General features: G+C 41.4%; 2 protein-coding genes across 9 annotated transcripts in view; both read left to right on the top strand.

The window, feature by feature from the left end:
- The first annotated feature begins 132 nt into the window (after window positions 1-132).
- On the top strand, window positions 133-18,885 carry kiaa0753 (KIAA0753 ortholog). 7 transcript variants are annotated; one of them, XM_074680386.1, is made up of 18 exons: window positions 133-617; window positions 1,114-1,407; window positions 1,512-1,797; window positions 1,918-2,027; window positions 2,129-2,191; window positions 2,302-2,523; window positions 2,679-2,853; window positions 3,592-3,794; window positions 3,925-4,055; window positions 5,145-5,279; window positions 5,796-5,885; window positions 6,422-6,509; window positions 6,635-6,706; window positions 6,797-6,967; window positions 7,162-7,243; window positions 7,448-7,568; window positions 14,773-15,003; window positions 18,142-18,885. In XM_074680386.1, exons 1-18 carry the CDS (start codon window positions 603-605, stop codon window positions 18,293-18,295), a joined length of 2,643 nt encoding a protein of 880 aa, XP_074536487.1. In that variant the 5' UTR covers window positions 133-602; the 3' UTR covers window positions 18,296-18,885. The 7 variants fall into 7 exon arrangements, with proteins under 7 accessions (XP_074536487.1, XP_074536483.1, XP_074536486.1 ...); XM_074680382.1 differs by having other exon boundaries at window positions 5,142-5,279; XM_074680385.1 differs by having other exon boundaries at window positions 1,915-2,027; window positions 3,595-3,794.
- A 5,274-nt stretch (window positions 18,886-24,159) lies between these two features.
- The window catches only part of pitpnm3 (PITPNM family member 3), a 120,721-nt gene continuing 118,552 nt past the window's right edge, over window positions 24,160-26,328 (top strand). Inside the window, exon 1 of one of the 2 annotated variants that reach the window (XM_074679372.1) lies at window positions 24,160-24,713. In XM_074679372.1, the coding sequence (XP_074535473.1) occupies window positions 24,689-24,713 (25 nt within the window). In that variant the 5' untranslated portion in view covers window positions 24,160-24,688. The remainder of the gene's footprint in view (window positions 24,714-26,328) is intronic. The other variant, XM_074679373.1, reaches the window with a different exon arrangement.

Genomic DNA, 26,328 nt, shown 5'->3' with positions numbered 1-26,328 from the left:
GTCATTATCACATTGCTGTTGATCTATAGTGAGGTTAATACCAAAAGAAAACGTCCAAAGCAAATTCTGTTTGTTTCAATACTTTTTCATAAAAGGCGGTTGTGCTGATCTTGGTATCTCTGGCGATCCGTCCTTCGTGAAAACTACTTCCGTCAACTGGCGTACTGTTGTTGTCATGGCGGCGTTTCAAACTTTTGCCAAAATGGGACTGAATATTAAAACGATTATCACGAGCTTAACCTGATATAATTTACAGTTAAATGCTCTTTTTGTACCATATATCTTTTTTTATTCTTGTAATTACTGGAAAGGGAGCCACAGGAGGAGCCGAGATGGTCAAATGGAGGTGTTTTTTAGATAGCTGTAATGCTTTTTTAAGCACAATGGCTGTTTAAAGCCAACCGTCGTTGGTCATATGTGGGTATTCGTTCGGACTTCTTTGAGTTGTGCCATAAATTGGAGTTTTTTTTCACCTGAAATGACGCAGTTTTAATAAAGTGGCTTATCAAATACATTTGGACAACAAAGCCGAGGTGAAGACCTGGTAGTTCTTGGTTCAACGTGAAACTACCAGTACCGCAGGATTTACTGGGTTCAGTGGGATGTCTCAAACAAAAGTAAGTTCACACTCTCTGAAGACTGCATTACATCTCCATTTCAGGTACCTCAGGCAACTTGTTGCTAGTTTTGGGGCCTAGGTTTCTCCTGGCTGTATTAAAGCTAAAATCCCATTCAATTCGTCATTGTGATTTTCCAGTAGCAAGCCCAACCTTTAGGTCTTAATGATGATCATAAGTTGAGATCGTTTGTAAACTTACCAAACCAGATGGTCGTTTCGGTTCTGCCCTGTGCTGTGTTGTGCCGTTGTACAATGATAGCCATGCCAAAATGTACGTGTATTAACCTTAAAACTTGCACAAAAAATGAATTAGAAACCTTTTCAAAGAGTTAAACAAACAGAAATTCATGTTAAATCGTTGCTGAGCTCTTGCTGTGGGTGGCATCTAATGCAGCCAATTGTACTAAACAAAATCAAACCTGGGCTTGTTTAAAGTAATGACAAATTTACCCACTAATCTCCCATAATGATTTACTCTCCTCTCAAAATCCTAGTTATTGTTCAATGAGGCAAAACCTGCAAGTGCTGGCAACCGTGCCACCCATGTGCGGCCGCCAGCTCCCATTGTAATTGAAAAGCTGCTGCCACAGTCAGAGGAGTGCGAGCAGGTGGACAGTGCCAGAAGTTCCATCAGCTTCACTGCCCTCTCCGAGGAGAGGCTCCAGGCTGCAGTTCAGCTGGCCAAGCGTGATCTGAGACGAAGACGCCTGGAGTCATTGAGAAAATCTCCCCCAAAACTTCCTCAGGAGGCCTCTCTACTTGAGACAAGTGATGCTGAACTACTTCAGGTAATAGTGCTGATTAAAGATTTCATGTTATATTTGTGTTTTACTCAAGGACTGCTTGTTGTTTGGTTTGAATAAATGACCAAAGAGACTGTGCCTCACTGTAGGAGCTTGCAGCCACTCCGACCAAGTCCAAGCGGAAGGCTTCAAGTCCGAAAGACAAAGCAGCTCGGGCTGGAGCGAAACTGTCAGTGGACTCATTCCACAAACATCCCATTTCTCCCATACTTCGTGCTGGCCTGTCACCCCCAACCAGAGATCCTGGCCCAGGGCATTTGGGAAAAAACAAAGAGACTCCTCTGAGCCATGAGATCCAAAAGCTGCAAAATGAGCTGGGAGTGTATATTCAGAAAGTGGAGGAGTTAGCTCACAGAGGTGACCAAAAACAGAAAGGTAAGATTATATCCAGCCACATTTGTGCTAACTCCCAGTTTAAGCCAAAATATAATCATCACATTGCTTATAGCTGCTACATTGCATGGGTTATGACACATGATGTGATCTATACAGCAGGAGAGAAAGTAGAGGAGGCACTGGAGCCTGAGGAGCAAGAGAAGTTGGAGATTCGGAGACAAAAGCAGGCAGCCCGCTCAGGACGTATGATTTATGTCCTCAAACAACAGGTCTATAAATCTGCATCAAAGGCAACTGAACAAAAAAACGTGTGGATTTTTTAGTGTGCCTCATATCTGTAAACATTGTTCTAAAACATTTTCTTTTATAGGTGAAAGAGATTCAAGATGATATTGCAAAACTCAAAGGGCAGAAAATTTGGGACACCAAAAAGGTTCATTTCTTGAGTGCTTTATTTTATCTTCAACAGCAATGTGGAAAATGTGTTGTTCTGCTAAGCAAAACAGGTGTTCTGTTTACTTTACCGTCTATTCCTCTTTTCAGTCTACAGCAATGAACCGACTCGCAGCTGCCCACCGAGGGGCACTCAGGGCCTTGCAGGTTGTTATCAACCAGCTCTCAGATCTGTCTCATGGAAAGGTTCCTTCTCACTACAGGGAGCTGGGCCAGCTGATCCGCCAGCTCTCTTTGTGCTCTGCCAAAGTTGAGGTAGAGCAGGGATCAGCTGTACCTGAGACAGCTCTTGACATCTTGCATAAACTGGAGGTAACACAGCTGCAGTTGTAACACTTTGTCGTGGTTTTTTTCTGTGCGGGGGAAAAAAAATCCACGTCATGCTGCATGAGACAGTTTTTGTCTTTTTTTTCACAATTTTTCATATGATCCCACATGTTTTCATCTTGCCTCTTAATTCCTCCTAGGTTTTAGATTCTGCTCTCAGTAAACAAGAGATGCTGGATAAGAAGCAGGCTCAAGCATGTCCTCCACCCAGGAAATTGCCTCATCGCAGCACGTCACCTGCTGGAGCACCCAAGGGTCCCAGCTTATCTAATCGAGGGCCTCACAAACCCTCAAATCCCAAAAGAGGTTTCCATGGTGAGTGTTTTGTGTGCTTGAACAAGTCAGGGAATTCAAAAGTTTCAGTATCAGTAATCCATTTGTAAATGTGAAACCTTATTAGCTTTAGAGGCTTTTCAAATACATCAGACCTTGTGGATAAAACTTAAAGTATTTTTTTCTTACGCAGCAAATGCCCTAGCTGCTTCTTCAAGCCTTACAGAGAGTAAACTGAATGTTTGCCTCTTGATGAAGGACAGCTGGTTTACCCTCTTGTGTATCTGAAGGTTACCTGAGGGCTTTTGTGTGGATGTGTTTCGGCTTCCTGCTGTGCCTAAATGGCTCTACCAGGTTGAAAATTGATAAGGAGCCATGAAGACAAGTAGGACCAATAAAAAGAACCTGAACTGAAGTGCCTCAGACCCCCGCTGCCTTGACTCATGAGCAGTTAACTCCTGCTGGCTCTAGAGGCATCCTGTGGTAGACAAGACACAAACACCTTCAATGAGCCAAGCTGCAGTCACATCTCCCAGAGAGGAGCCTCTTTCGTTGCTTTAGTTATTTCCCTGAGGCACTTACACAGAAGTCAGCGGAGATCTAAGTGGCTGTTAAAGAGTGCTGGTTAATTGTCTAATTAAAAAAGCAGCTTCAAATCTGATTTAGTTGTAACTTTGGAGTGACTGCTCTGTTGTACCTCAGCTTTTCTTTGATTTTATCAATGTAGATTAAAAAAGTGAGCATAATAATTCAAGGATTTAATAATTTCAAATGTGTCAGCAGGGAGGAGAATGGTCTCACAGAGGCCAAAAAGTACATCCTGTCAGCTCATTAACAGGAGAGAGGTGCTTAGAGCTGGCCTGGAGAGACTTGCCCAACAGAGGGAGCTAAGAGAGCAGCCAGCACGAGCTCAGACTAACACAACCTGCAAGAAAGGAGGAGCTACACGCTCCGACAGAACCAAGGCTGACTTTATATCCAAGGTATGGAGGAATACTAAAGAGAACATGGTAAAACACATCAAAAGTGCTTCATACTGTTTAAACAGAGCTTATTCAATGAGGGTTATGTAAAAAAAAACTCATTGTGTAATTGATGTTTCTTTATTCACAGCATCATCAGATCCAAGAAGCAGGTTTCCAGCAGCCCACAGTCTCCTCACAGCTGCGTGTGAACCAGCCCCTTCAAAAAGAGCACTCTGTGCCCTGGATCCCCACATCCCCTCACTCTCCTCCTCCACAGCGGTGAGCCTTTTATCTCTCTCTGCAGCTCATGACACATTAGCTTTTTAAAAAAAGCGTAACCTACTTTTGCAGTTCTGATGTATGAAACTGTAATCTCAGGGTAACAATGTGCATCCTGGATGAATCTGCATATTAAGGCCTGTTGACTAGATGTGCTCTGAAAACAATAATGTTTGAAAATAGACTCATAAATCAGTCCAGTCATCAACAGGGGAGATAAGTTGTTTGTTTTCCAGTGTGGTAGTGGTTGTGGGTAGTGTTTATCAGAAGAATTGTGCAATCACCTTCAGGAATTAAAGCCTGTTCAGTGAATGATTGTAGCTTTGTCAAATTTGTTTCACACATTCTAAATATACCTCACAGTGGTGTAGTAAAGCAGTAAACAAACACATGCTGCATTAACTTGAAATTAGAAGTCAAAGGAGGAATTATAGCTGATATGAAAAAGGAAATGGGTGATTAATTTAAATGAGATCAAAATTGGAACTTTTCTCACTGTGTAGTGACTCTGACACATTTTATGTCATTGTTAATTTTTTTAAATTCATTTTCTTTGATCTATACTTGTTATCATTCTTTTATTTTCAAATTTATTTCATTTTTACTTTGATTCAAATAAATTTATTAAATATAATTCTTTTATTCTTTATTATATTTCATTTAAAAAATAACTTTGATTAAAAATATATCTTTTTTAATTTCATTTCATTTAGTTTTAATTCATATTCATTTATCTTGTTTTAATTAAATGTATTTCAATTCATTATACTATAATTTTTTTGTAATTCATTTAATTTAGTTATTTTATTTTGAATCAATTCATTCACATTTATTTTACGTTGTTTTATTTCATTTTTCATCATGTTATGTCCATGGTATGTATGTTTCAGATCTTATCATATTCATTTTATTGCGCCAATTTCAGTTTTACTTCAAGTTTTGATATGACTCCTCTCACCTGCTATTATTTTTTGTCACTGTGTTTTTATGAAGCACTATGGGCTGCATGTTTTAATGTCTGAAAGGTGTCAAATAAAGAAAGGCGAGTTTGACTATTTCTCTATGTTTCATGTTCTGTTATCTCAGCAGATCCCCTCAAAGGAGCAGACCAGAGCCTCGTTGTCTCTTCTCTCCCTTGAAACCGTCAGAGAGTCCTACAAAGCAGAAAGCAGCTCCTGTGTTGAGCTCTGAAACGAAGAAACAAGCTCAAAATGAAGCGTTAAGGTGAAGCTACAAGCTGCAGCCCTACTTCAATATCTTCTTTGATAATGATAACAATGTTTGTCTTCATATGCATTATACACCAGATCCTACAATGAATCTCCAAACTGACTGAAATCTGTAGAAGCATTTGAATCTAAAGTAGCATTTGAAGCCCTCACTGTGTCAGCAGGGTATTTCTAATCTCCGTCAGACCTCACTTACAGAGAGCCTAGGGCTATACTCTGATTCTAATTCAAAGTTAATTCATTCCAATAAATTAACCCAGGTGTCTGCTGGATTGAATCCATTTCTCTCTATGAGTGATTAATAGCTTTGGCTTTTTTCACTGCTGCACTGGTTTCGTGTTCCACACCGCATATGTCTCTGTTTAATCAAATATTAATTACTACAATTGAGCTTTGCATTTAATCAGGGGCTAGCAGCCTGATTGTAGACAGGAAGATTATGCATAATTTATGGGAAAAACTTAATTGGTTTGCATTTGGCCTCTTCTGATGATGACTGTCTTTGTAACAGGGAAGCTTGGATGGAAAAGGTGACGATGCAGAGGCTGAGAGAGCTCAACCAGCTGAGCAAAGAAGAGGCTGAGCGCATTCAAACATTAAGGTACTAACAAGAGATAATAGAATGCTGCACGAGAACTATCTAAGAGGATACCTGTTCAAGAGTTATAATGTTGTACAAAAATACAGGTCTAGCTGCCAGACCAAAGCAGTAATCTACACAATAATCTTCCCCACAGCTTACAGGCCTCACAATTCAATAAAAAGCTACACTGTGAATTGCAGCTTACACATAATTGCTTCCAAACAATACAGCAGAGAATAAAGCAGGTTGTTATTGCAGCAACCCCCCCACAGTACCACAGAGAGAGCATATGTGTCATCATATCCACTCACATTTTGTAAGTTTTGATTGGACAGTTTAACTCTGCATAGTGAGCAACACAAAGTCCATAAAACTGTGATTACACTACAGTATAAGCAGCTTTGTGAGTGCATACATCTGTTCTGTCTCACATAAAGGCACAAGATTTTAGAATTTTGACAGAGCTGCAAATAAATGAGTACAACTTAGTGATTCATTCTGCCCCCAGACTTCTCCTGTGACAGCTTGGTGTGTGGGTGTGTTTTCATATACAGGTCAGAAGTTGTGTCGCCAACTCGGTGGGCTGAGCAAGCCGAACAGAAAGCCAGAGAGAGAATTCAGCCGCTCCTGGATGAAGCTCAGGTACGAGGACTAATCTGCTGCGTGTGCACTCTGAGTTTCCACTGATGGAGTAAATGATGCCCCTGAGTGTTGGTGAGTGTTTATGTGATCCAAGAGGGAATAAATGTTCGTTTCTCTCTGTTTAGAAGATCAGTGAGACCAGAAACCAGATCAGCCCCTCACTGAGGAATAGGCTGTCTGATCAGGCAGCAGAGAGGGTAAGCTGGATACATTTTAAATGTGCTGATCATTATTTAACAATAACTCAGCTAAATGGCACGTATTTCTCATGTCCCCCCCTTCCACAGGCAGCAGAGAGTGCCGAGCAGCTGAGCGAGGCTCTGCTGGAGGATCTGTTGGAGGATACTGCACGGGCAGCGTGGGCAGCTGAGACAGACAGGCAGTTGGAGGGTGAGGCTCAGCGTAGGCTGCAGGCCCCCACCCTGGAGAGTATGCTGCTACGGATGGAGGAGATACAGGTACGAGCTGCAGACAGGTCTACCGATGAAAGGTCACCTGTGATGGTGTGGTATTTTTAGTGGGTGGTTGTGACAGCTTTGGTCTTTTGTTTACTGATGCCGAGTCTAGTCTCGATCCCGATGTTTATCCTGTATGGTGTGGTTAACTTTAGACAGTCCTGCTGTAAAATGTGACTGTGTGTGTTTGTGTTCAGAGAGATCAGGAGGAAGTGAGGAGAAGATTTGCTTCTATCACCTACTCAGACCCTCTTGACTGGGATCATCCAGGAGCAGCAGGTAACAGATGCAGACAGATACACACTTTGATTCTCCCCCCTCTGTAGGATCTATTCACTATGTCACCTGTAGGTGGAGACAGAGCTAACAATAGATGAACAGCTACCCTTCTGAATCATCTGCCTATCTGTTCACCCCCTGCTCCACCTCATCCCTCTTGACACACTCCACTGCTTCCTCTTCTTTTGTCACTGCTCTTCCCAGGACCCCGGTGTCATATCCCGGGCTCTAGGCCAGCCTCTCCTCAGCCGATCAGGCTCACAAGGCCGGTGCTGAATCAGACCTCTGCGGCAGATATTGTCCTGGAGAAACCTGTGGAGACTGGGTGAGTTAACTGTCAGTCTAGATACATTTCTGGCTTGTGTTTTTTATGTCCTTGCTCTTCTGGGCATCTTTAAGGGAAATTTCAGTGTAGCGAAATTACAGTAGGAGCTCACAAAATGACATATGGATTGTATGCAGAGGACTTAAATGAGGATAAAACTTTATAAACTAAAACAAAGCAGGAAACACAAGAGCTTGTAAAGCTTTCATGTTTAAATGACTGTTTATAGAATGATGTTAGAATGCACTTAATAAATGCTGAGTTTAAAAGAAACATGGAGGACACAAGACTGAATCAAACTCATGTAACTGTGCATCAAAGACAAATATGACTGCATAAAGTTCTTTCAGCATTCAGCAGAATGAGAGATATTTAGGGCTAAAAATGTTGTTTCGAGGTCAAAGAAGTCTCAAACAGAACAGTCATGAGGTGCCAGTATGGCCTAGCAGCAGGTAGGTAGCGCATCACAAGGTTAGGACTCCAGGTAACTCCCCACTTTCACCCTGTTTCCTGCTCTATTTTCTTTCATGTCCTCTTTAAACAAAGACAAAGAAGGTAACTTAAAACACACAAATAAAAGCAGCTGAAATGTCATACTTTCCTCACCCTAAATGGAAAACAATCCTTTCATGAGGAAGAAGCACAAGTTAGACAAAGTTTACTTTGCACTCAACACTGTTGTACAGAGAACTGGAGACATATCAGGACCCTTGAAACAGTTGAAGAACTCATGTGTCTTTATTCCATAAGCCTGTCACAAAAGCAAAATATTTCCCTCTTAGTTGCAGTCATTTTCTTTTTAGAAATGCAACATCATATTGTAACTCAATGGGACTAATGGCCTTTATGTATTTTAAGATAATTAAATGAGGCCCTCTTAAAATAAGTTTGAACACAGCTGACTTAGATTGTACATTTGAGCTTCAATAGTTATGATTTCATGCCAGCCGTAGAACTGTACATGTAGAACTATTGAAAAAATATGACATGATATGATCACTTCTTTAGAAAACAAACATACAGAAATGTAGTTTTTTAAGTAGTTAGTACATCTCAAGCAATTTTTATTCACTTTTCATGAAATGAATTAGTCTTCAGTTAATACTTCTCTAGCTGTAAGAGAATCCAAGAACAAGAGCAGCTTCACCCTCAGGGAGACATTCATTGTTTTTAATGAGGCCTCTAGACCCATAAAGCTGAAGTGGTTTATGTTTTTTCAAAAATTCAGAGTGTTTCTTTCCACATGATGTGTCACTGCCCCGTGAACGCTGCCCCACCAGGGAGCCTTACTCATCCCACAAAAGCCACTTGGTGGCTACTGTACCCAGAGCTGAGTCTATTCCTGACTCTGGCAGCAACTCCTCAGAGAGCCCCTCCGCTGCCCACGGCGCTGGCTGCAGCTGCTCTCTCCTTCAATTAATGTGGAACTTAGAAAGAGAAGGAAAGAGAGCGGAAGGACTACAAGTTGTTGACACAGATGAGCCAGCAGGATGTTGCCTCTGATAAATTCAAGCAACACCATTAGCAAATTAAAGTCCGTCAGACTTAAAGTGCCTCAGGTTGAGTTCCCTGGATGGAAACTTTGCCCTAGGATCGACTCTGACTCATCTAATGCTCTCCTTCCATCAAGTAATGGCTGAGTTTTTTTGGCAAACTCGGGCGCTCTGAGGTATTTAGTGTCTCGATTTCTTCAGGAGGTGTTATGTTGTTCCGTGACTTATACTTACTTCAAAGGTATGGAGCCTCACAGCGCCTTAATAAGAACAAAGTCATGTTGAGAACTGCCAGCTCAGTTGTTGTGAAACTCTCTGAGTCACTGTGGCATTAAGCAGAGACAGAGCTGCCTGCAGCACTTTTATCCTTAATCCAAATAACAGAGCATTTGAAAAAGTCCTGGCTCCCTGTTGGACCTTTTTATGCTTCCTTCTTAGACATGCTGAATCACAGAGAGCACTGTTGGAATACTTTGACACAATTTAAGCATAATTAGAAACTTTGATTACAAATCAACCTTAGCGAGGTACAACTATTGCAAACAAGGTAACAATTTATGAAAAACTGGTGAGCCCCAGGAACTACTAAGCATTCATTTTGTTAATCCAGGTACAATTGAAGGACGGACAAGTGAAAACGTGTTATGAACTGAATGTAGCATTATTAGAGGGTGTTTGAAATTGGTGATCAGCTCTACTTTATACAGGAAATAATTGATCTGCATTCTTCTAAAGTTAATCTCTCTGTGGATGTTTTTAGCAGCAACTTTTGCAACGAGTTGGAGTAATGACTGTCTGTTTCTGTCACACCCTCGATCAGCATACTAATCCTACATATTAATCATGAATGGAGAGTGTGTAGCTCTGCTGCCTGCTGACTCACTCATCATCATGGCGTCAGAGAATCTCCTTTCCATTAGTCCCACTCAGAGTGCCGGCACAACTTTGTTTGTATTGATAACGGCTGTGTCTATGAAATGTTCCTGCATAATATTTTCTGGCTCCAGGACTGCTTGGCATGCAGTCACTGAATTCTTTACCATTTCCAAAAACAATTTCAATTGATTTAAATACATCATCCATATTCGTCACCTCTTCTGCGCTCTCAGTGGAGACCAAACTGATTCTTTCCAACCGCTTGGACAATTAAGTGCTTTTGTTTGGATAAACAGTCTTAATTTTCATATTTTATTCCAATTCTCATGGACAAATTAAATACCAAAGTGGCTGTGGGAGTTTTCAGTGCTGGCACAAATATCTATGTGTGATTAAAAGAGTCAATAATGAGGCTGCAGCCAATAAAACACAAACTTGTTGCAAACGATGCACCTATCAGATGACTCTTTTCAGAAAGTGCTGTTCACAGTTAACACTACAGTTCCCACAGTGTTAAGTCCCTTTAGGAGTAATCAAGTTAGACTCAGGGAGTTGTTGGGCAAGAGACAGAGTGAGAAATGTGCTGATTAGGCGCATTGTTAAATAGAGCTGTCTTTTGGGGCCAAGAAGCTGCTTTGCAAGCTGACCGGAGCTGTAAAAGAGATGAGTGGGCTGTCAGTGCTACAGGCTCAAACCACCCAGGTGACACATTTCCAAACACTTAAATGAAGAGAAGCAGTGTGGAGAGCTGTGGTTCAACTGAAGCGAAACATAGGTGATGAATCTGGCTGTTTCGTCTTAACATGCATCCTTTTATTACGGACTGAACAGGACCTGAGCTTCGTGATAAGAATGAGAAACGACTGCAATAATTTCCTACTTAGCCATTTTAACAGCATTTCCTCCAGCCTTTACTCAGACTTTGTTTTTGTGCCGGTGTGTGGCTTTGTGTTAAATCGCTACCTCTGTGAGATGTGACTGAATAGAGAGCTATTCATTCCAGGTGGTTTGGTAGCAGAGCATGTGAAGAGCTCATTATATGTGTTGTCCTAGCCTTGATTGGTTGTATACAACGCAGACTTTTCAGTCCAGAATGAGACAAATCATTGGCTGCCATCAGGGAAAAAACAGTCATGAATGCAATCATGTGCCACTAACACACACAGAAAACTGTTGGTTGTTAAGATTCCTTTGATTGTGAGGTTTGCACAGATAGGGGCACTGACAGAAAGAAGTTGGTTTTGACACAACTGTTCATTTTTCTTTTTTGAAGTGCTGTAATGTAAGAGATGATGATGTGGAGTTGGAGGATTGTTTTCTGTAAAATACTAAAGACAAGACCCCACAAGATTCTCTGCTTGATTTTGGGGTCTTTTTTCACCCTGTCAGGATTCTAGTTTGCATAACCACCCTCTAATCATACATTATCCTTCTTGTTTATCCAGCAAACAATTTGAAATTCAAACAAATTGGCAAAAAAATGTTAAAGGACATTGATTTCATTGATAGAATAATTTATTTTAAAATAGCCCAAAAGAAACTAACGCCTTAGCTACATTGCTAGTGATTTAGCCGTGTCATTTCCCAATTCCATGCTAATGAAAACCAGCAGGTTGCTAGCTGTTAGCTAAATTTTAAACCAATAGGATGCTTATGGAAGCTAACATTGTGGTCCCATTGTTTACCAGTATATTGCTAATGTAAACTAATCATTAAGCCACATTTTAAACCATAATAATGCTTCAGGAAACTCACAGTTTAGCCCAGACTGTATAAAACTTGGACATAGTCTCCCTGACGTCGCCTGTCTGTTTCTGAAACGGAAAATGAAGCACATCAGCTGTGGCTGCCATATTGGTTGTGGCAAGGGCTTCGCATACAGCTATAGGGCGCCTGTTGGTCATGTGACCCTGAGCTGTGCCTCTGATTGGGCTAGCTTGGGATCTTAATATCCTCTGAACGGCTGAGTTAGAAGAAAATTCACCCCCTGAACAGTGGGTGCTGATAGTAAAATTAGCAACTCAGACAGGAGACGTTTTTTGAACCATGCTGTAAATAGGTTAATTTCTGCTTTGAAAACAGCTTTTTTGGCTTGGTGTGTATGTGCCTATCGGTACTTAGCCAGCCTCAAGTGGACACTTGAGAAACAGCAGATTTTAGCACTTCCGCATTGTCTCATATTCTTAGACCGGAGGTTGCTGCTTGGTTAAGCCACATTGTTCTGCAACATGATGCTAACTGGTGCTAATGGTTAACTATATAGTTTTTCAGTATGATGCAAACTAACAGTACTTATGCCTGATTCTGCATATCTCGGAGCCTCAGCATGATCGGAACAAAGCCATATGAGATAATTCAACCCCTTATATGAAACAAGGTCCAAAGTCTGTAACTGTTTTGTGGCAGGTTGTAAACCTGAAACTGTAGGGACTGCTTTTTTTTGCATCTTCATTTTTTAGGCATCAGCATTTCCCTCTTGGATGATATTAAGGCACAGAGAAGAGGATGGTAAAGTTCATTGTTTAAAATCAAGACATGCTCATATTTTTTGGTTAGTCTCTGCTTCTCCTGTCCCACGAGATCCTACAGAAAAGGGGTTTTGTCAAACACCTGTCAGAGTGTGACTGCTGACATAACACCAATATCTTAGCACTTGTATCACCTATTTCCAAAACAGCATCCGTTATTCCTCACCCCGGCTGCCTTAGTGCCTGCATGAGTGCTATCAAACAGCCTCTGAGACAATGAGGTGAGAGATTTCATCTTTGGAAACACAGCAGAGCGGCAGATAAGATTTATGTATCCATGGTGAGGAGCCCAGACACAGGGCATGATTGTGTGCCCTGTTGGCTAATTCCGGCCCTCTGTAGCTCCATCAGCAGGTCAAACAAATCAATGAGGAGATGAAAGGCCCACTCAGCAATATTCTAAACCTTTCATGTGTTTTTCAATCTGCTCTTTCACTCTGTCTGCCCCCTTTTTTAGTCAATGGAAACAGTGATTCAAACAAGCCAAAAGCTGTGTTGGAATATCAAAGATTTTACTTAAAAGATGAGAAAATGCATCAGTCAAGCTCCTCATGGTGTGTTTCTTAAAACATGGATCTCTTCAGAGCCTCTATGATGCTTGATTAAATCACACCCGACAACCTCTGCACCACATTCATCTTAGTCCAACTCAGCTTCAGCCGTGCTGCGTCTCTTTTGATTTACAGTAAGGCCCAGTTCTGTGTCAGATCCTCCTTCTTCTGCGGTGATACATGGCTGCAGCTTTTATAGAAAATAAGAGGACTGGAGAATAAGAACTTTAAAGTTGCATGATGTGATCCTGTCAGGGCTATTTGTCCGTTTGGATGTGTGTGTGTCAACTAAAGGCCAAGCTGCTCAGTAGGTGGGCGAATGTGACGGAGAGAGGATGTGTTTTTTTAGAGATTCACTTGGTTCATCTCTGTCAAGCACAGCCCACACAGACACACAGATTCCATGGAAGACGTCATGTATGGTTGCCAGGGATGCACTCACTGGGAAAAAAGGGCGGATACCAATTCAGATGTTGAAAAACAACATTATAGCTGGAAGCTGATTCATGTCCTGTTTCCTTTTTTTTTAAAACAAACAGTCCCTGCTCATTTACTTTAGGTATTGTAATTATAGTTTTATACTTTTTCTTGTTTCCAAAAACTAAAAACTCACAAAACAATAATTCAGGGCAAGTATAAAATTTTATCAGGATGAATTGGTGGATTCCTAAAGCTTTCTTCTGGTGCTTTAGTTCTGTCATCCAGCCAATGCTAGACATTCCACTTATTATTCGTATTTGCAATTTATTTTATCTAACAAAGATGAAATAAGTAGAGTAAAAATGTGTGCTTCTTTGGCTCTACTCCTGGTGTGTCTTTCTTTTTGGGTCTGTTTACACTCACCACTCTATCTGATTGGCTAGGTATTTAATAACTGGTTGACTGTAACTGTACTTTACTTGTAGATGATGATGAAAGATTCAGTTTTGATTAAACATTTGCTTAAGTATTCAAACAAAAACTTATCTTTAGTTTAAAAGTATTGGTCATTAGTCCCATGAACACCTAGAATACCAATATGGCTCAGCTGTCTCTGCAGGGCACTGCAGAAAACTTATCGGCTCATTTTCCAGACTAAGATTTTGTAGTCATTTTTTTTTACAAGGTGTAAAAAGTATCTGTTGACATGCGGCTCCATCTGTTTTTGAGTATAACACAAAAAGTGTGTGTGCCATTCTGAATTCATGAGCAAAAGGTGATTTTTTAGGATTCCATCTTTGTTGCATTTGCCATGTCTTTTCCTCAGATGGCCAACAGACAGTAAATCGACCCATTTTGGGACATGAAGCAGAGCTAACTGTGCTGGCACTTTGTATTGATAGCCACCCCACAGTTTGCGACCGCTGCAGTCAAAACAGAAACCAGTTCAGACGGGGCCAGGGAGCACAATAGAGAGGCACTTTGCTCCGGGAGCTGCTGCAACACTAAATATAGCACAGAGAGTGCCGTTGCAGGAGCCAGGCTGATTTGTCCGAGTAGAGAGGATTATGAAGCCACACCACAGCAATGCCCAGCTGAGCCCCGACTCACTCCGACACCTCTTCTAAATTCATCATCCTCAGCCGTGTTTCAAGCGCAACGAGGGTTTCTGGTCAATCATGGCGCTGCACTCCATCCCGGCTCCCCTCGTCAATAAGCCCTCCTGCCCAGCTGCAGCACTCAGAGGTCCTTTACCCACTTCATACAGTGCGAGCTGTCAAGGTAATGAAAAGGTATCGTAGAACATGAGCCTCCTCTTGTGTTTCTTCACACACAGCGTCCTCTCTGAGAGCAGCCTGTCGGAGGAGGCGTCCCAAGATGCATGGCAGCCCACACAAAACAATGCGTTCCTTCCGGGCCCAGTGGAGCGAGGAAGAGGGACTGTTATCTCTGTGCCAGGCAGCATGCTGGGAAACATCCGGAGATACAGGGAAGACTACGATGCCTACCTCCATGTTGTGGCACACCAGGATGTCGGCAGCTTCAATCCCTGGGCTGTGGCAGACAGGTAACACACTAACAGTCAAAGTTTTCAAGTTCTGGTTGAGAGGATTTGAAGTAAAACAGCTCTAACAGAAAAGCAGCAGCAGCAACCTTTCTGTGTCTTTGAGGCTGTATGGAAAACTTTCTGCAAGGAGCTGTATCACAAACTCAGATTTTGAACTCAGAGCCAATCAGAAACAAGATTTGAACTCAGTGATCTCTGTTTCATCTCTGGACGTGTCTGACAAACCAAGTGCAGAACATCTGAAGCTCTTGCTGCGATAGGATCACAAAGAGGTTATAGTTTGGATGATGCATTCTGGTGTTCTCCTTTCTTCCCCCTCTCACTCACAAATTTACATACCTGACAGAATCCTTAAGTTGAACCCTCCCTGAATATATCTTATCCTTCTGATTCTTCTAGGATACACCATCTGTCTGCATCACAGATATTTGTGGGATTGCAAACAGCTCAGTGAACTTTGAATTTAAAAAACAAACAGAAAAGAATCTATCTCCCGGTCCTACCCATTGGCTCTAAACGCTTCCACACAGCTCATTATCAACCCCACATCAGAGAGGAAAAGTTTTCATGAGATGGATCCGCACTTTCTCTCAATTTTGAGAGACAAGATGCTGTGCGAGGAGAAGCCGGCCTCATTATCTCTGTGTTTTGCAGAAGGAGAACACGTACGTTTAAGGCACGCACACCCCCTGCTATTCCACTACAGCACAGTAACCTGTCTGTGTGATGGTAATGAGCAGCCTACTGTTGCCGTGGAGCCACACACCATCATGGATGAGTCATTCTGCTAAGAGACTGATTACAGAGTAGCAGAACTTTATGAAAACACAGACAACATGCATTCACACTGAGCTGTCTGAGCTGCCTTTGAAGTCCTTTAATCCATTTTTTTCACCGTCAGCAGTGGACATATGAATATGGATATCCAAACCAAACAGAGGGGGATAATTATTCAGTAGTTGGAGGAACTTATGCTTCATATTCATGAATATCAAGCATGTGCTGCACAATTACTCAGGCATGCTATGAGTGATAATTTACTTTTTATGCTGGAATGTCATCATGTTTGATGCATTAGCATACAGCGTCATTCAGTTGCATTAGCATAGCTTTTAGCATATTAGTGTTATTAAAATTTCCGGATGGATGTTCCCAATCCTGATTCCTCGCATTAGTGCTGAGGACAAAGTGTTGTCATCATGACCAAAAGAAAAAGGTACAGGCAGTTCAACAACACACAGTTACTCAGCGTTTTGTTGCACTGACAGCCTGATGATTCGAGGGGCTCGATGAGGGAGATCCAAAAGAGAACGCCACTTTCACTGATCCCTCATGTCCCTGCCTCTGCAGCTCTGTGTCTGTGTGTTGACCTAGATAATGATCAAAACACTGAAATTTAGCTTGCTGCTGCTCCCAGTCAGCTTGTCTTTTGGAGTTATTTTCATACATTTTGGGCCTCTCAAAGCAAAGAGTGCGTTTCAGTTTTTCATGTCGAGCTTTGAAAATTCAACCCACTGCCGAGACTAAATCTGCTTTGGATGGTAATTTACATTTTGTTTGATTACTTAGCAAATGACATGAAACTTTGTATATTTTCTAAATAAAAATTTAAGGCTTTTGAAGAATATTTGGGCTGGTTTGAAGGACTATTTACAACACAGTGGTGTGTTGGTTAGAACAGAGGAGCTTTTTGACAATGATTTGTGGTCTGAGCAGTTTTCCTGACAGAAAAGGACAAAGAATAAAACTAAACATTGGTTTTTTTACAGGAATCCATGTTCCAAATTAAAGAAATATCAACTCACAAACAGTGAACTCATAGCCATGTAATGAAAACTAATAATGCCATTAGGTAATGAAACAAAGGGAAACTCAGTTTTCATTTAACAGTTAAACATTTGGTGACTGAGGAGAGGTAAGAAGGCTTGCTTTATAAACTCTTGGCCCCACCCACCAGGAAATTGGAAGCATGTAATAAAGGTACAGTTCAGTGAGGGGGTTTCAACACTTAAGTCTGTATTCAGAGAGTACAGGGGGATGATAGGACAGGGAACAAAGAGAGGAAGGGGAGATATGAGGAAAGGGACAGCAGGATGCAGTCAAAATTGTAAAACACAGACTGGATACTATATGGATGTAGTCTCAGTGATGTCACCAATCTGTAGCTGATACAGAGTTTTTAAGTACATTGTCGACACAGGCCATATTGGAAACGCTAAAAGTAACCTAGCTATGTTTGAGTTTGGATGAGGTAAGAGGGGTCTGTAGCCCTATTTGCAGACAGCTACTATGTGCGGACTTGTCCATCAAGTCAGCCATGTCCCTAATGGGCAAAACTGGAAAGTAAAAATAATTTGTGAAAAAATCACAGTTATAGGACGAATGTTGGTCATGTGACCCTGCCTGTGCCTCTGGTTGGGCGAGCTCATGATTTTGATATCCTCTGAACTGCCAAGTTAAGAGAAAAAATTCAACCCTCGTACAGTGTGTGCCGATAGTGAAATAAGCTACTCAGATAAGGCTTTTTTGGCTTGGTGTCTACGTGACTTCAAGTGGACACTCGAGAAACAGCAGATTTCAGCACTTCCGCATTGTCTTATATTCTTAGACATGAGGTTGCTGCTTGGTACCAACCAATTTCTGTCTGTAATACTGAGTACCGATTCACGTAAAATCAAATGGTACCATGTTTAGGTACTTAAACATATCCTTGTGACTGTTAGGGAGTAGAAGAGTAAACCATTTTCTAGGCTGGACATGAACACAGCATTCCAAGTTTATATATTGCGCAATAAATATTTTAAATTGAAAAACTCAGAGATTTTATTATTAAACAAATTTTGTATATATTACCACATAAACACAAAGGTACCGATAATGATTGCTATGTACCTTATTGTTTCAAATATGAAAGGTACCCATCCCTATTTACAAATGATTCAAGCATCATTTGATAAGATTACATGAAGTCTGATAAGACCATTTTTACTAAAATTAAGACATAAACACTCAGATTTCAGTCTTCTGCAGTGCTTCACTTTTTGGATATGCTGTAAAAAACTGACTTGTCACATGCTCGACTCAGACTTTGCAGTTTGATATTAAACTCGTCTGTTTCTCTTCCTCTCCACTCTGCAGCCTGGCAGACGATTTGCTGTCGGAGGCTGTGGCTGACGTTGCTGCAGAGTTTCAGGACATGGTGGAGGAATACGCCGAGGCTGTCTTCACCTCCGAGTTTCTTCAGCCGATCCAGTCGCCTCCTGCTTCTGCTGCGGCTCTAGTCAGCCAATAGGAAGCAGAAACTCTTGGCTTGGCTAAGATTTATAAACTTCTACAGAGGACTCATCAGGGATTAGGATTATTTTCTGTTTTTCGTGGATGTATTTCAATTTGAAATATATCATATGTTTTTTAAGATCTTTACACTAAGAAGTGGTCATGGATTAATGTTTTGATGTAAATATATCCTTTTTTAATCAGACCTTTACAGTTTTTATTATAAAGCTGCAACAGACAAGCTAGTTGAATTGCACAGGGTGAGTCCCATTACACTTTGTGGTCCATCTGTAGCTGTGATTGAATTCCACAGGGAAAGTTAGTTGAGTTTAGATAAGCTTGGAGAGACCATTACGACAGTACAGGGGATTATAAGATTATCGCCCTCCCGTTGCACTTGATTTAAATCTCCCTGAGGATTACTCGCTCTTTCTATTTTCATGTTGGAATATGGAAATAAATTAATTGCATACGGTCTCCAACAAAATGATGTAGGAAGCCAAGAGCATCATGTGTTTAATCTATTGTGACTGGATTTCCTTTTTTTGCTTTAATGTCTAATAAACGGGTCAAAACACAGCAGGGAGGCTTTTTATTTGTCAAATGTTTAATTTATGTAAAGGCTTTAATGTATGTAAAGGCAGCAAGTGTAAAGCGGTTAAGGAGAGCTCTGCATTGAGCTTTTTGGTGCAATATTTTATTCTTTCCACCTTTCAAGAGAATGTCAACTGCTGCAGCTAACCAGCCGAATCCTACATCATAATGGTGTTAAGTGTCAACTGTAAATGCAAAACAAACACGGCAGACTTGGCAGACCAAGGCAGTGTTGAGTCCCTTGAGAGTAACATGAAAGCAATGCGGACAGAGCTGAGGGGACACATCCAGATGCTGTGCTGGCCTGTGGGGATCAGCCTGTGACAGCAGACATACACACTGACTGAATGAATTAGCTCACATTGAATCAGCTCTCCTGCTTTTTTTTTCACCCTCAGGCTGGATTTCTGCGTGGGTGTCTGTATATGTGCAGCCTTTCACTGGCTTCAGCTCCATGTAGATTTTTTCTCGTCTATGAAGGACAGATAGAAATCAGCTGGCTCAAAGGGAAAAGAAAGGGGGGACTGTTGTCATCTTTATCAAGTACAGAGAAGTGACGCTGCTCTGACATCGTTAGACATGAAACTGTTAATTTCAGGGATAATTTCTAATTATTTTTCATTGTTATGGTTCAGAAAATCTGAACAGTGTCTGCCAAGTGTGTCATTTCAAAGACAAAGCCTGATATATTTTCTTTTCTGCCTCCTCAGCGGGCACCACTTAACGCTGACTGAAACTGGGCTGTCAGCAAACCACAGAGCAGTGAAATCATTTCTCTGCTTTATATTTCTTTATGCAACTCCAGCACTGTAGTATATAGCCCATACATGAGTTAGATGTTGAATTATTCCTCTCTAGGCTGTTATCTGATCCAAACATCAACTCTCACAACAACATGTTGGTGCACTCAGATCATAATCAGCAACATTTTGCACATTATTATAATTTCTAATGGTCAGAGAGGTTCGACCTTGCCAACAGCCAGCGCTGACTCATTATCAGAGCTAATTTGAGAACTGGAGAGGATACTAACTGCAACATATTCATGGTGCATTGATAGAGCACTGTGCTGTACAGTGCAGGAACATCCAGGCTGCTGTTTGACATTTGTTCTTCTTCTTTCAGCTGATTCAAAGCACTTAAACAGGATGGATGAGAAACGTTTTGGTTTATTGCACATCCTGCTGTTGATGGATCTTCTGTCATGCAAATACCAGCGCTGTTTGCATTTTACAAAGAGCATATTGTGTCGCAGGTCCCTTGCAGTGAAATTATTTTCAAGCTTCACTTGCCGTTCTCATGAAATCTCCAGACTGTTTGCAACAACAATCCAGTCATACCGTTGTGTTGCAGGGATGATAAATGGTTTCAGAACTTGCCGCGAGTTGAAAAGTTATCATGCGGAACAAATAAAAAGTATAGTCCCTGCATGGAAGTAATTTAATCAAAATGACGTGATGCAAGATCATCCATCTGAAGCAACAGGTATACCACAGAGTCATATAGGATAACTCAGTGTTTTCACCACATTTTTAGTTCAGTACCTGATACAGCTGAGAACAGACTCCAAAACACAGAACAACACACCTCAGAACTTCAGAACTTGTACACTTTCTCATCGTCCTGCTTTAACAATCAGCAAACTGTTTGCTTGCCAAATTCAACAACTTCACAGTTACAGTTGAAGCTTTGTTGTATCGTTGTTTCAGATGGCTAATTATTAGTAGCCATGAGAAATGAAGAGTCTCTCAATGTGTCTTCAGGAATATCTAATTAAGATTTCAGAGATGCTGAGATGAAAAAAGACTGTGCTCTGAAACCACCTTTAGTATTTTGAGGAACCCTTGTCATTCTCTGGCTGTCAGGATCACCTAAACTTTTCTCCACCATTCGATGCTCTTTCTTTTAGATATTGTGCTATCGTCTCCTCCCTTTCATTTAACAAAGATGAAACAGACTATTTGTCTTGCACTGTGATTCGTCTCTGTGGCATTCCTCAGGGTTCAATTCCTGCACCCATCTTTTTTTTTTTAAACTTTACATTCCACCTTTAGTTTTGCCTGTATTTTCACACCTGCTTTTGCCACTGACATGGAGCTGTATTTTTTTTTTTGGCCAAAGAAGATGGGTAATATCTGTACTCATTTAATAAGGACAATTTTGTTTCTTAAACTGGGATTTCACTCTGCCGAGTTCCTCCATTTTTCCCCAGTCTTGAAATTTAACCTTTCAGTTTAATTCCATTTCTCCTTATGTGGCTGAAATGGCGCTGCATTTTTCTGTTTATCCAAAGAAAACACTTGCCATCTTAACCCACTGGCTGTTATGACAAAAATACACCAGATGCTGCTTTGGTCCAGCTCTGCTACAACATGTTGGGCTGTAAAACCTCAAACCTGTTGACCCCTGTTCTGGCTGCTCTCAATATGTTTATTTGTTGTTGTAGTCAAGCTAGATATGATCTGATTTTGACATAGTTTGTTTTATTTTGAAAGTTTCTGGCTGTTTTTATGTAGTTTGAGTACACAACTTCCTGTCATGCCCAATCTGCCCTATGGTAAATTGAGACATCACAGCTCTGGCATCTGGCAAAAATAGGATTGTTGCAGATCCAGAGTGAGTCGGCACATTGACTTGAATGGAAACCTATCTGATTTAGTGCTGTGATGGAGAAAAGCCAGACCTGAGACACATCTGGTTTATTCAAACCGTGAGGGTGTCCTTTTTGCCCTCTGATTAGAGATATTGAACCTCAAACATGTAATGTAAACATACAAAGTTTAAACATACTTTATCATCCTTTTGAAATGTAAAGTAAGAAGTCAGCTTAGTGTTTACATATTTTATGGGTTATTATTTGTGCGTATAAAGTGATTAAAGACTAGGATGAAAAATATTATTCAATGAAGTAAAATGTGGAGCAAGGGTCATGTGTTAAAGATGACTTTATGCAAAGAGCATCTGTGTGCAGTGCATCCCCAGAAGACTGTGCAATCTGCATTTCTGTATAATTAATTCTACACCTGCAGCCTATCAGCATTTCTTACAGTTCACATTCACTTCTCATTTTTGGGACAAAAACAATAACAACGGCAAAAATTATATTTTCTGATAAGAGAGGAAATGGTATGTGAGATGTGTCCCTGAGCCGCTATGACTCAACCCTCCCTGAATGTGAAGAATCACCAGTTTACCATGACACCATGTGCTGCGCTCACTGTGACACATAGCTGGAGGAATATTTTAGTATAAATCAGCATGATTTTAAAGTAGGGATCACATACCTTTTCCTGTTGGCTTCAATTAGCTTTCCTTGGTTGCTGATGGTGCTATTCCACCCTCTAAGCCACAAAAGTGTTCTCTTCCACTGGAAACAACAAATCTGCACCTTGGGTGTTAAATCCTGGTTTGCTGACTGCCACATTTGTATTTTGTGACTCTGTAATGGCTCCCAGGAAGCCTTACGTTGCTGAAATGAGCCTGGGCTTCACCTTGCAAGATTACCACATCTTTCTGAATCTCTGTGAGCTCTGTAAGCCTTTCCTTTGTTTTGTCATGGCAATCGTTGAAGTGTAATTTATCCAAAAAGTGATGTTTTTTCATTTATGAAATGTTTTTCTTTTTATGATTGTGTTTTTTTTCTGATAATGCTTGAGCTGCAGCAGCATTACAACATTTACTTGATTCAATTAGCCTTCTTTTCCTCTTGAACTCAATCTGTGCAGCTATCTGGTGTAATCAAGGGTATCTGTCTTAGTGGCTCCCTGGCCTTTTTAGTCTTTTAACTGATGTTTTTTTTTAATGCTGGTTCAGAGCTCAGTATTTTTCAGAGAAATGCATTGTCATTTGCTGCCATGACAGACCTAAATTGGCTTCATGTATTCCTGGTAGAGTCTGGTAATGTAGCATGTCCTGTTCTCAGATTCCAAAGAAATAGCTCACCCACAGGCATTTTCCTCTATCAATAATATCCATTTGTATGTGCCACATGACGCGCTGACCAATTAGCCCATCCCTTCAGGTCTGTGTGACCTCATGTGTGGTCGAAACTCAGCCAAGTGTTGGATTACGACCACTTCGAGCCCTGCAGAGTGTTATGTGTGCCACAAGTGCTCTGTGAGAAAACCCATTTTGCAGCAATTTAGGTCAAGCATTGCAGAAGTGGAGGTCTGGATAAGCTTAGGAATGAATCAGAGACTCCTATTAAGTAAAGCACTAACAGATTAGACTAGATCACAAAACTGGATTTGGATATTTAGCGTCAAGGGGACATGATCATATAGCTCATCTCTCCGTCATCCCTGTAAAGCAAAAAAAAGAAATGAAGGGTCAGAGGGCTTTATTTTGAAAGGTTAGTTGAGATGCAGCAAAAGATTCTGTTTTATGCTCCAATGATTACTGCTGCGTGACCAAGGTACCTGCAGCTTCAGTGATGGATGTTTGACAGGCATGGCAGCTTTCACCTCTGTGATTTATTGTGCCTTTGCTCTTCAGCCTTAAACATCATTCCTTCTTAGTATTTTCATCATGCATCAACTTACCATAGAGGAAAAAATACATCTTTGGACATGGCAAAGAATCCACTTTTGGAGCATGTGAAATATAATGATTATTCTTCTAATTCTTGTGATATCTGTGTGTTAATGTATCATTTTGCTGTGTACATGATGGAATCAATCAGAAGTGTTAAAGCCAATTAAAGATATAATATAACTCCCACTCTCTCTTGTTTACACCCTGAGCCCCAGAGCATCACATTCCCTGCTGTAACACTTGTTGCAGCTTCTCAGATCTAATCCTGCAGGTCAAGTTTTGAGGTCTCCTGTGAGAAAACAGTGTGTACAGTTTATTTACCGTGAAGCTGATATGAGCAGCCAAAAGTCTGATCTGTGCTGAAAAGATAGAAAGTGTCACAGCTGCTTTTGTCCTGTGATATTACTTAAGGGCAAACGAGGAGAGCTGTTGTTCTCAAGCAGGAGCAAGATTAAACATATTTCTGATATAAAGAGGGTGTTGGATGTGGATAGGTGTAGGCTATGTACCCCACCACTCCATGGCAGTTTTTGTAGGTCCCTGACTGTAACAACCACACCCCACAAAGGAAAAAACGTGCCACTTGTGTGTCGTTTTATGATTGAGTCCCACTTTGTGTAAGGTTTTCTGTTATTCATGGCATTTTGTGCTGATTATAATCCTGCTTCATTAGATGCATTTAAGACAAAATGAAGAAGTCAAAGCATTATCTGCTAAATGGCTTGATTTGGATTCATGAAGTCACTCAAAGGGCAATTCTGTCGTCACCGAGGAGACTTCTTAAACAAAGTCAGAAACAGGTGATGGGGAAGAGCACGAACGCCCTTCAGCAGCCGCGGACGTGCGCGCACCGCTGGAGGCAGTGCAGACCGGGGCTCGTTTGGGGGGAACTCTGGCTGGTGTTAGCAGCGGAGAGGAGACGCCGACTGGAGCTGGGTGGGCATGACATGTGAGCCAAGTCTGCACAGATACAACAAATACCCAAAGTATGTCTGCGGCAGGGGCGGGTCGACGCTGTGAGGGACCTGACTCAGGTGAATGAAAGCGAAGCTGCAAAATTCTGCTGCTTTTGATTTTCTTTCCCCCTTCCACGAGGAAACAGAGACCGACTCGGCGGCTGAAGCTCCCCCGCGCCTCCTTCACCCTGCCTCGGCTTGGCAGGCGTCAAGGTGCCGCAGGAGGAGGAAGAGCCGCTGTTTGGTGAACTACTAGACCTAAACGTTTCTGCGCAGAACAACGCGGCGTTTTTCTTCTTCTTGAGAGACAAACGAGAGAGGACACCATGTCAAAGGAGACAAGAGGAAAAGGTGAGTCTCGTGCTAACAGGTAGAAAGATGCGTCTCGTGCTGCTGGATGTTGGCGCGCGCACAGCCGCGTGCTGCATGGTTTGAGTCAATCTGTTGGAATGTGTGGCGGTCAAAACGGACCTGTTCGTTTTGATGTTTGTCTGTCAGTTAGTCCGTCCTGGCTGTCTCTGTGTCCGTGCAGGTGTTACAGCTGTGACCCTTCAGATTCTGTGAAGCTTCAGGGTCAAATATGGAAAAAGGGACTGATTCATAATCACATTGAGCTGTCAGGGACCTTACGACACACCTGCAGACCCATGGTCCTCTGTTCCAGCTATTACAGCTGTCACCACTGTGTGACTTCGCCTATCCACATCAGGGCAGTACTATTTTTGGAAACAATCATTAAAATTCAGCACCACGGAGTAGAAATAACTTTTGTTACTGAAATTACAGCTAAAATGCATTGTATGCATTGTATTCTATTACAAAGAAAGGTTAAAGCAAAAGAAGATAAATGTGATAATACAGAGAAGTTCAATGTAAGGCTAATAATGGCTCACAGTTGTTTGCAGCTGGTATTTAGAGAATAACAACAGACGGGCCTCAGAAGTTGATATTTCTATGACATAAAGGGTTGTTGTTGCTCATTCAGATGATTTCTTTGCTGCTCAAATGTGCCACCTGTTCGCTTTGTGGTGTTGGCTGAATCAGAGAGAAAGAAATGCATGGCTTCATGGGTTTTATTGATGTCCTTTTTCTGACTAGCCACATTTCTGTACCTTTTCTTTGAATTCTTTATCACATGTTTTCTGTGTTGGCGACGAAGTCCTTGTGTCAATGAACACCAGCTGGATGTCGTGATAGCAGAAACATTGTAGCTGCTGGGGGGGACTCTACACAAGCCAGGGGGTAACTGGTTTAATTCCCTCTCGTTGTCATGCGTCTGCTGTGCCGAAGAGCCTTTGAGCAACTCTCTCTGCCAGCTCCAGTGTTTCTGATCTGTATGCTTTTGCGATCTGACCTTTCCCGCCAGGCAAGAGTGGAGGAGGAATTTATTTCTGTCCGATCAATAAAATATCAGATTAATATTAGGCCACTCTCCTAGTGACAAGTGTCAGAATAGTGAGGAGTGTGAGTCAAGTGTGGTTAAGGGTTTAAAATATTGCTGCCTTGGATCTGAAGTGACATCAAGAGTGCTAAGTGGGAAATCTCTAAAAGAATATGAACAAAACGTGATCTCTGAAAACATGCAGATTCTCACTGAGTGCCAGGAGGTACTGAGATCAGGAGGTACTGTAACCCATTAAAGACTCATTAAATCTTCTGAGACTGCTTCTTCCAGCACTTCAGTGGAGCCAATTGATACTTAGCCTGCTTTCATTTCAGTGAATGTGTCTTTTTTAGTCAGTGATGCCACGTCTCCATGGCTGCAATGTTAAAACCAAGCAGGAAACGTCACTAATTGTCTAGACCAAAGTTTGTTGGAAGTATGCATTTGTAAAAGAAAGTTGTAATGAGTTCTGTGGTGAAGAAGTTATTAAACTGACTGAGGTGATAACACTTCAGACTGTGTGAATTGAGGCTGAATACTAAATTGGAAAAATAAATTGGTGGGGTGTTTGAAAAAAGTAAG

This window comes from Halichoeres trimaculatus, unplaced genomic scaffold, assembly GCF_033239565.1.
Source record: "Halichoeres trimaculatus isolate MK-OKI-2021-1 unplaced genomic scaffold, fHalTri1.1 fHalTri1_scaffold_9, whole genome shotgun sequence".
Lineage (NCBI taxonomy): Eukaryota > Metazoa > Chordata > Actinopteri > Labriformes > Labridae > Halichoeres > Halichoeres trimaculatus.
Note: the sequence above shows the minus strand (reverse complement) of the source record. Positions and strands in the feature narration are given on the sequence as shown.

Excerpts from the sequence above, each read along its gene's own strand:
- kiaa0753 (XM_074680379.1), top strand. Across the intron at positions 2,854-3,591 it reads TCCCAAAAGAGGTTTCCATG|CAGGGAGGAGAATGGTCTCA; the intron begins GTGAGTGTTTTG and ends CAAATGTGTCAG. Across the intron at positions 3,795-3,924 it reads AGGCTGACTTTATATCCAAG|CATCATCAGATCCAAGAAGC; the intron begins GTATGGAGGAAT and ends CTTTATTCACAG.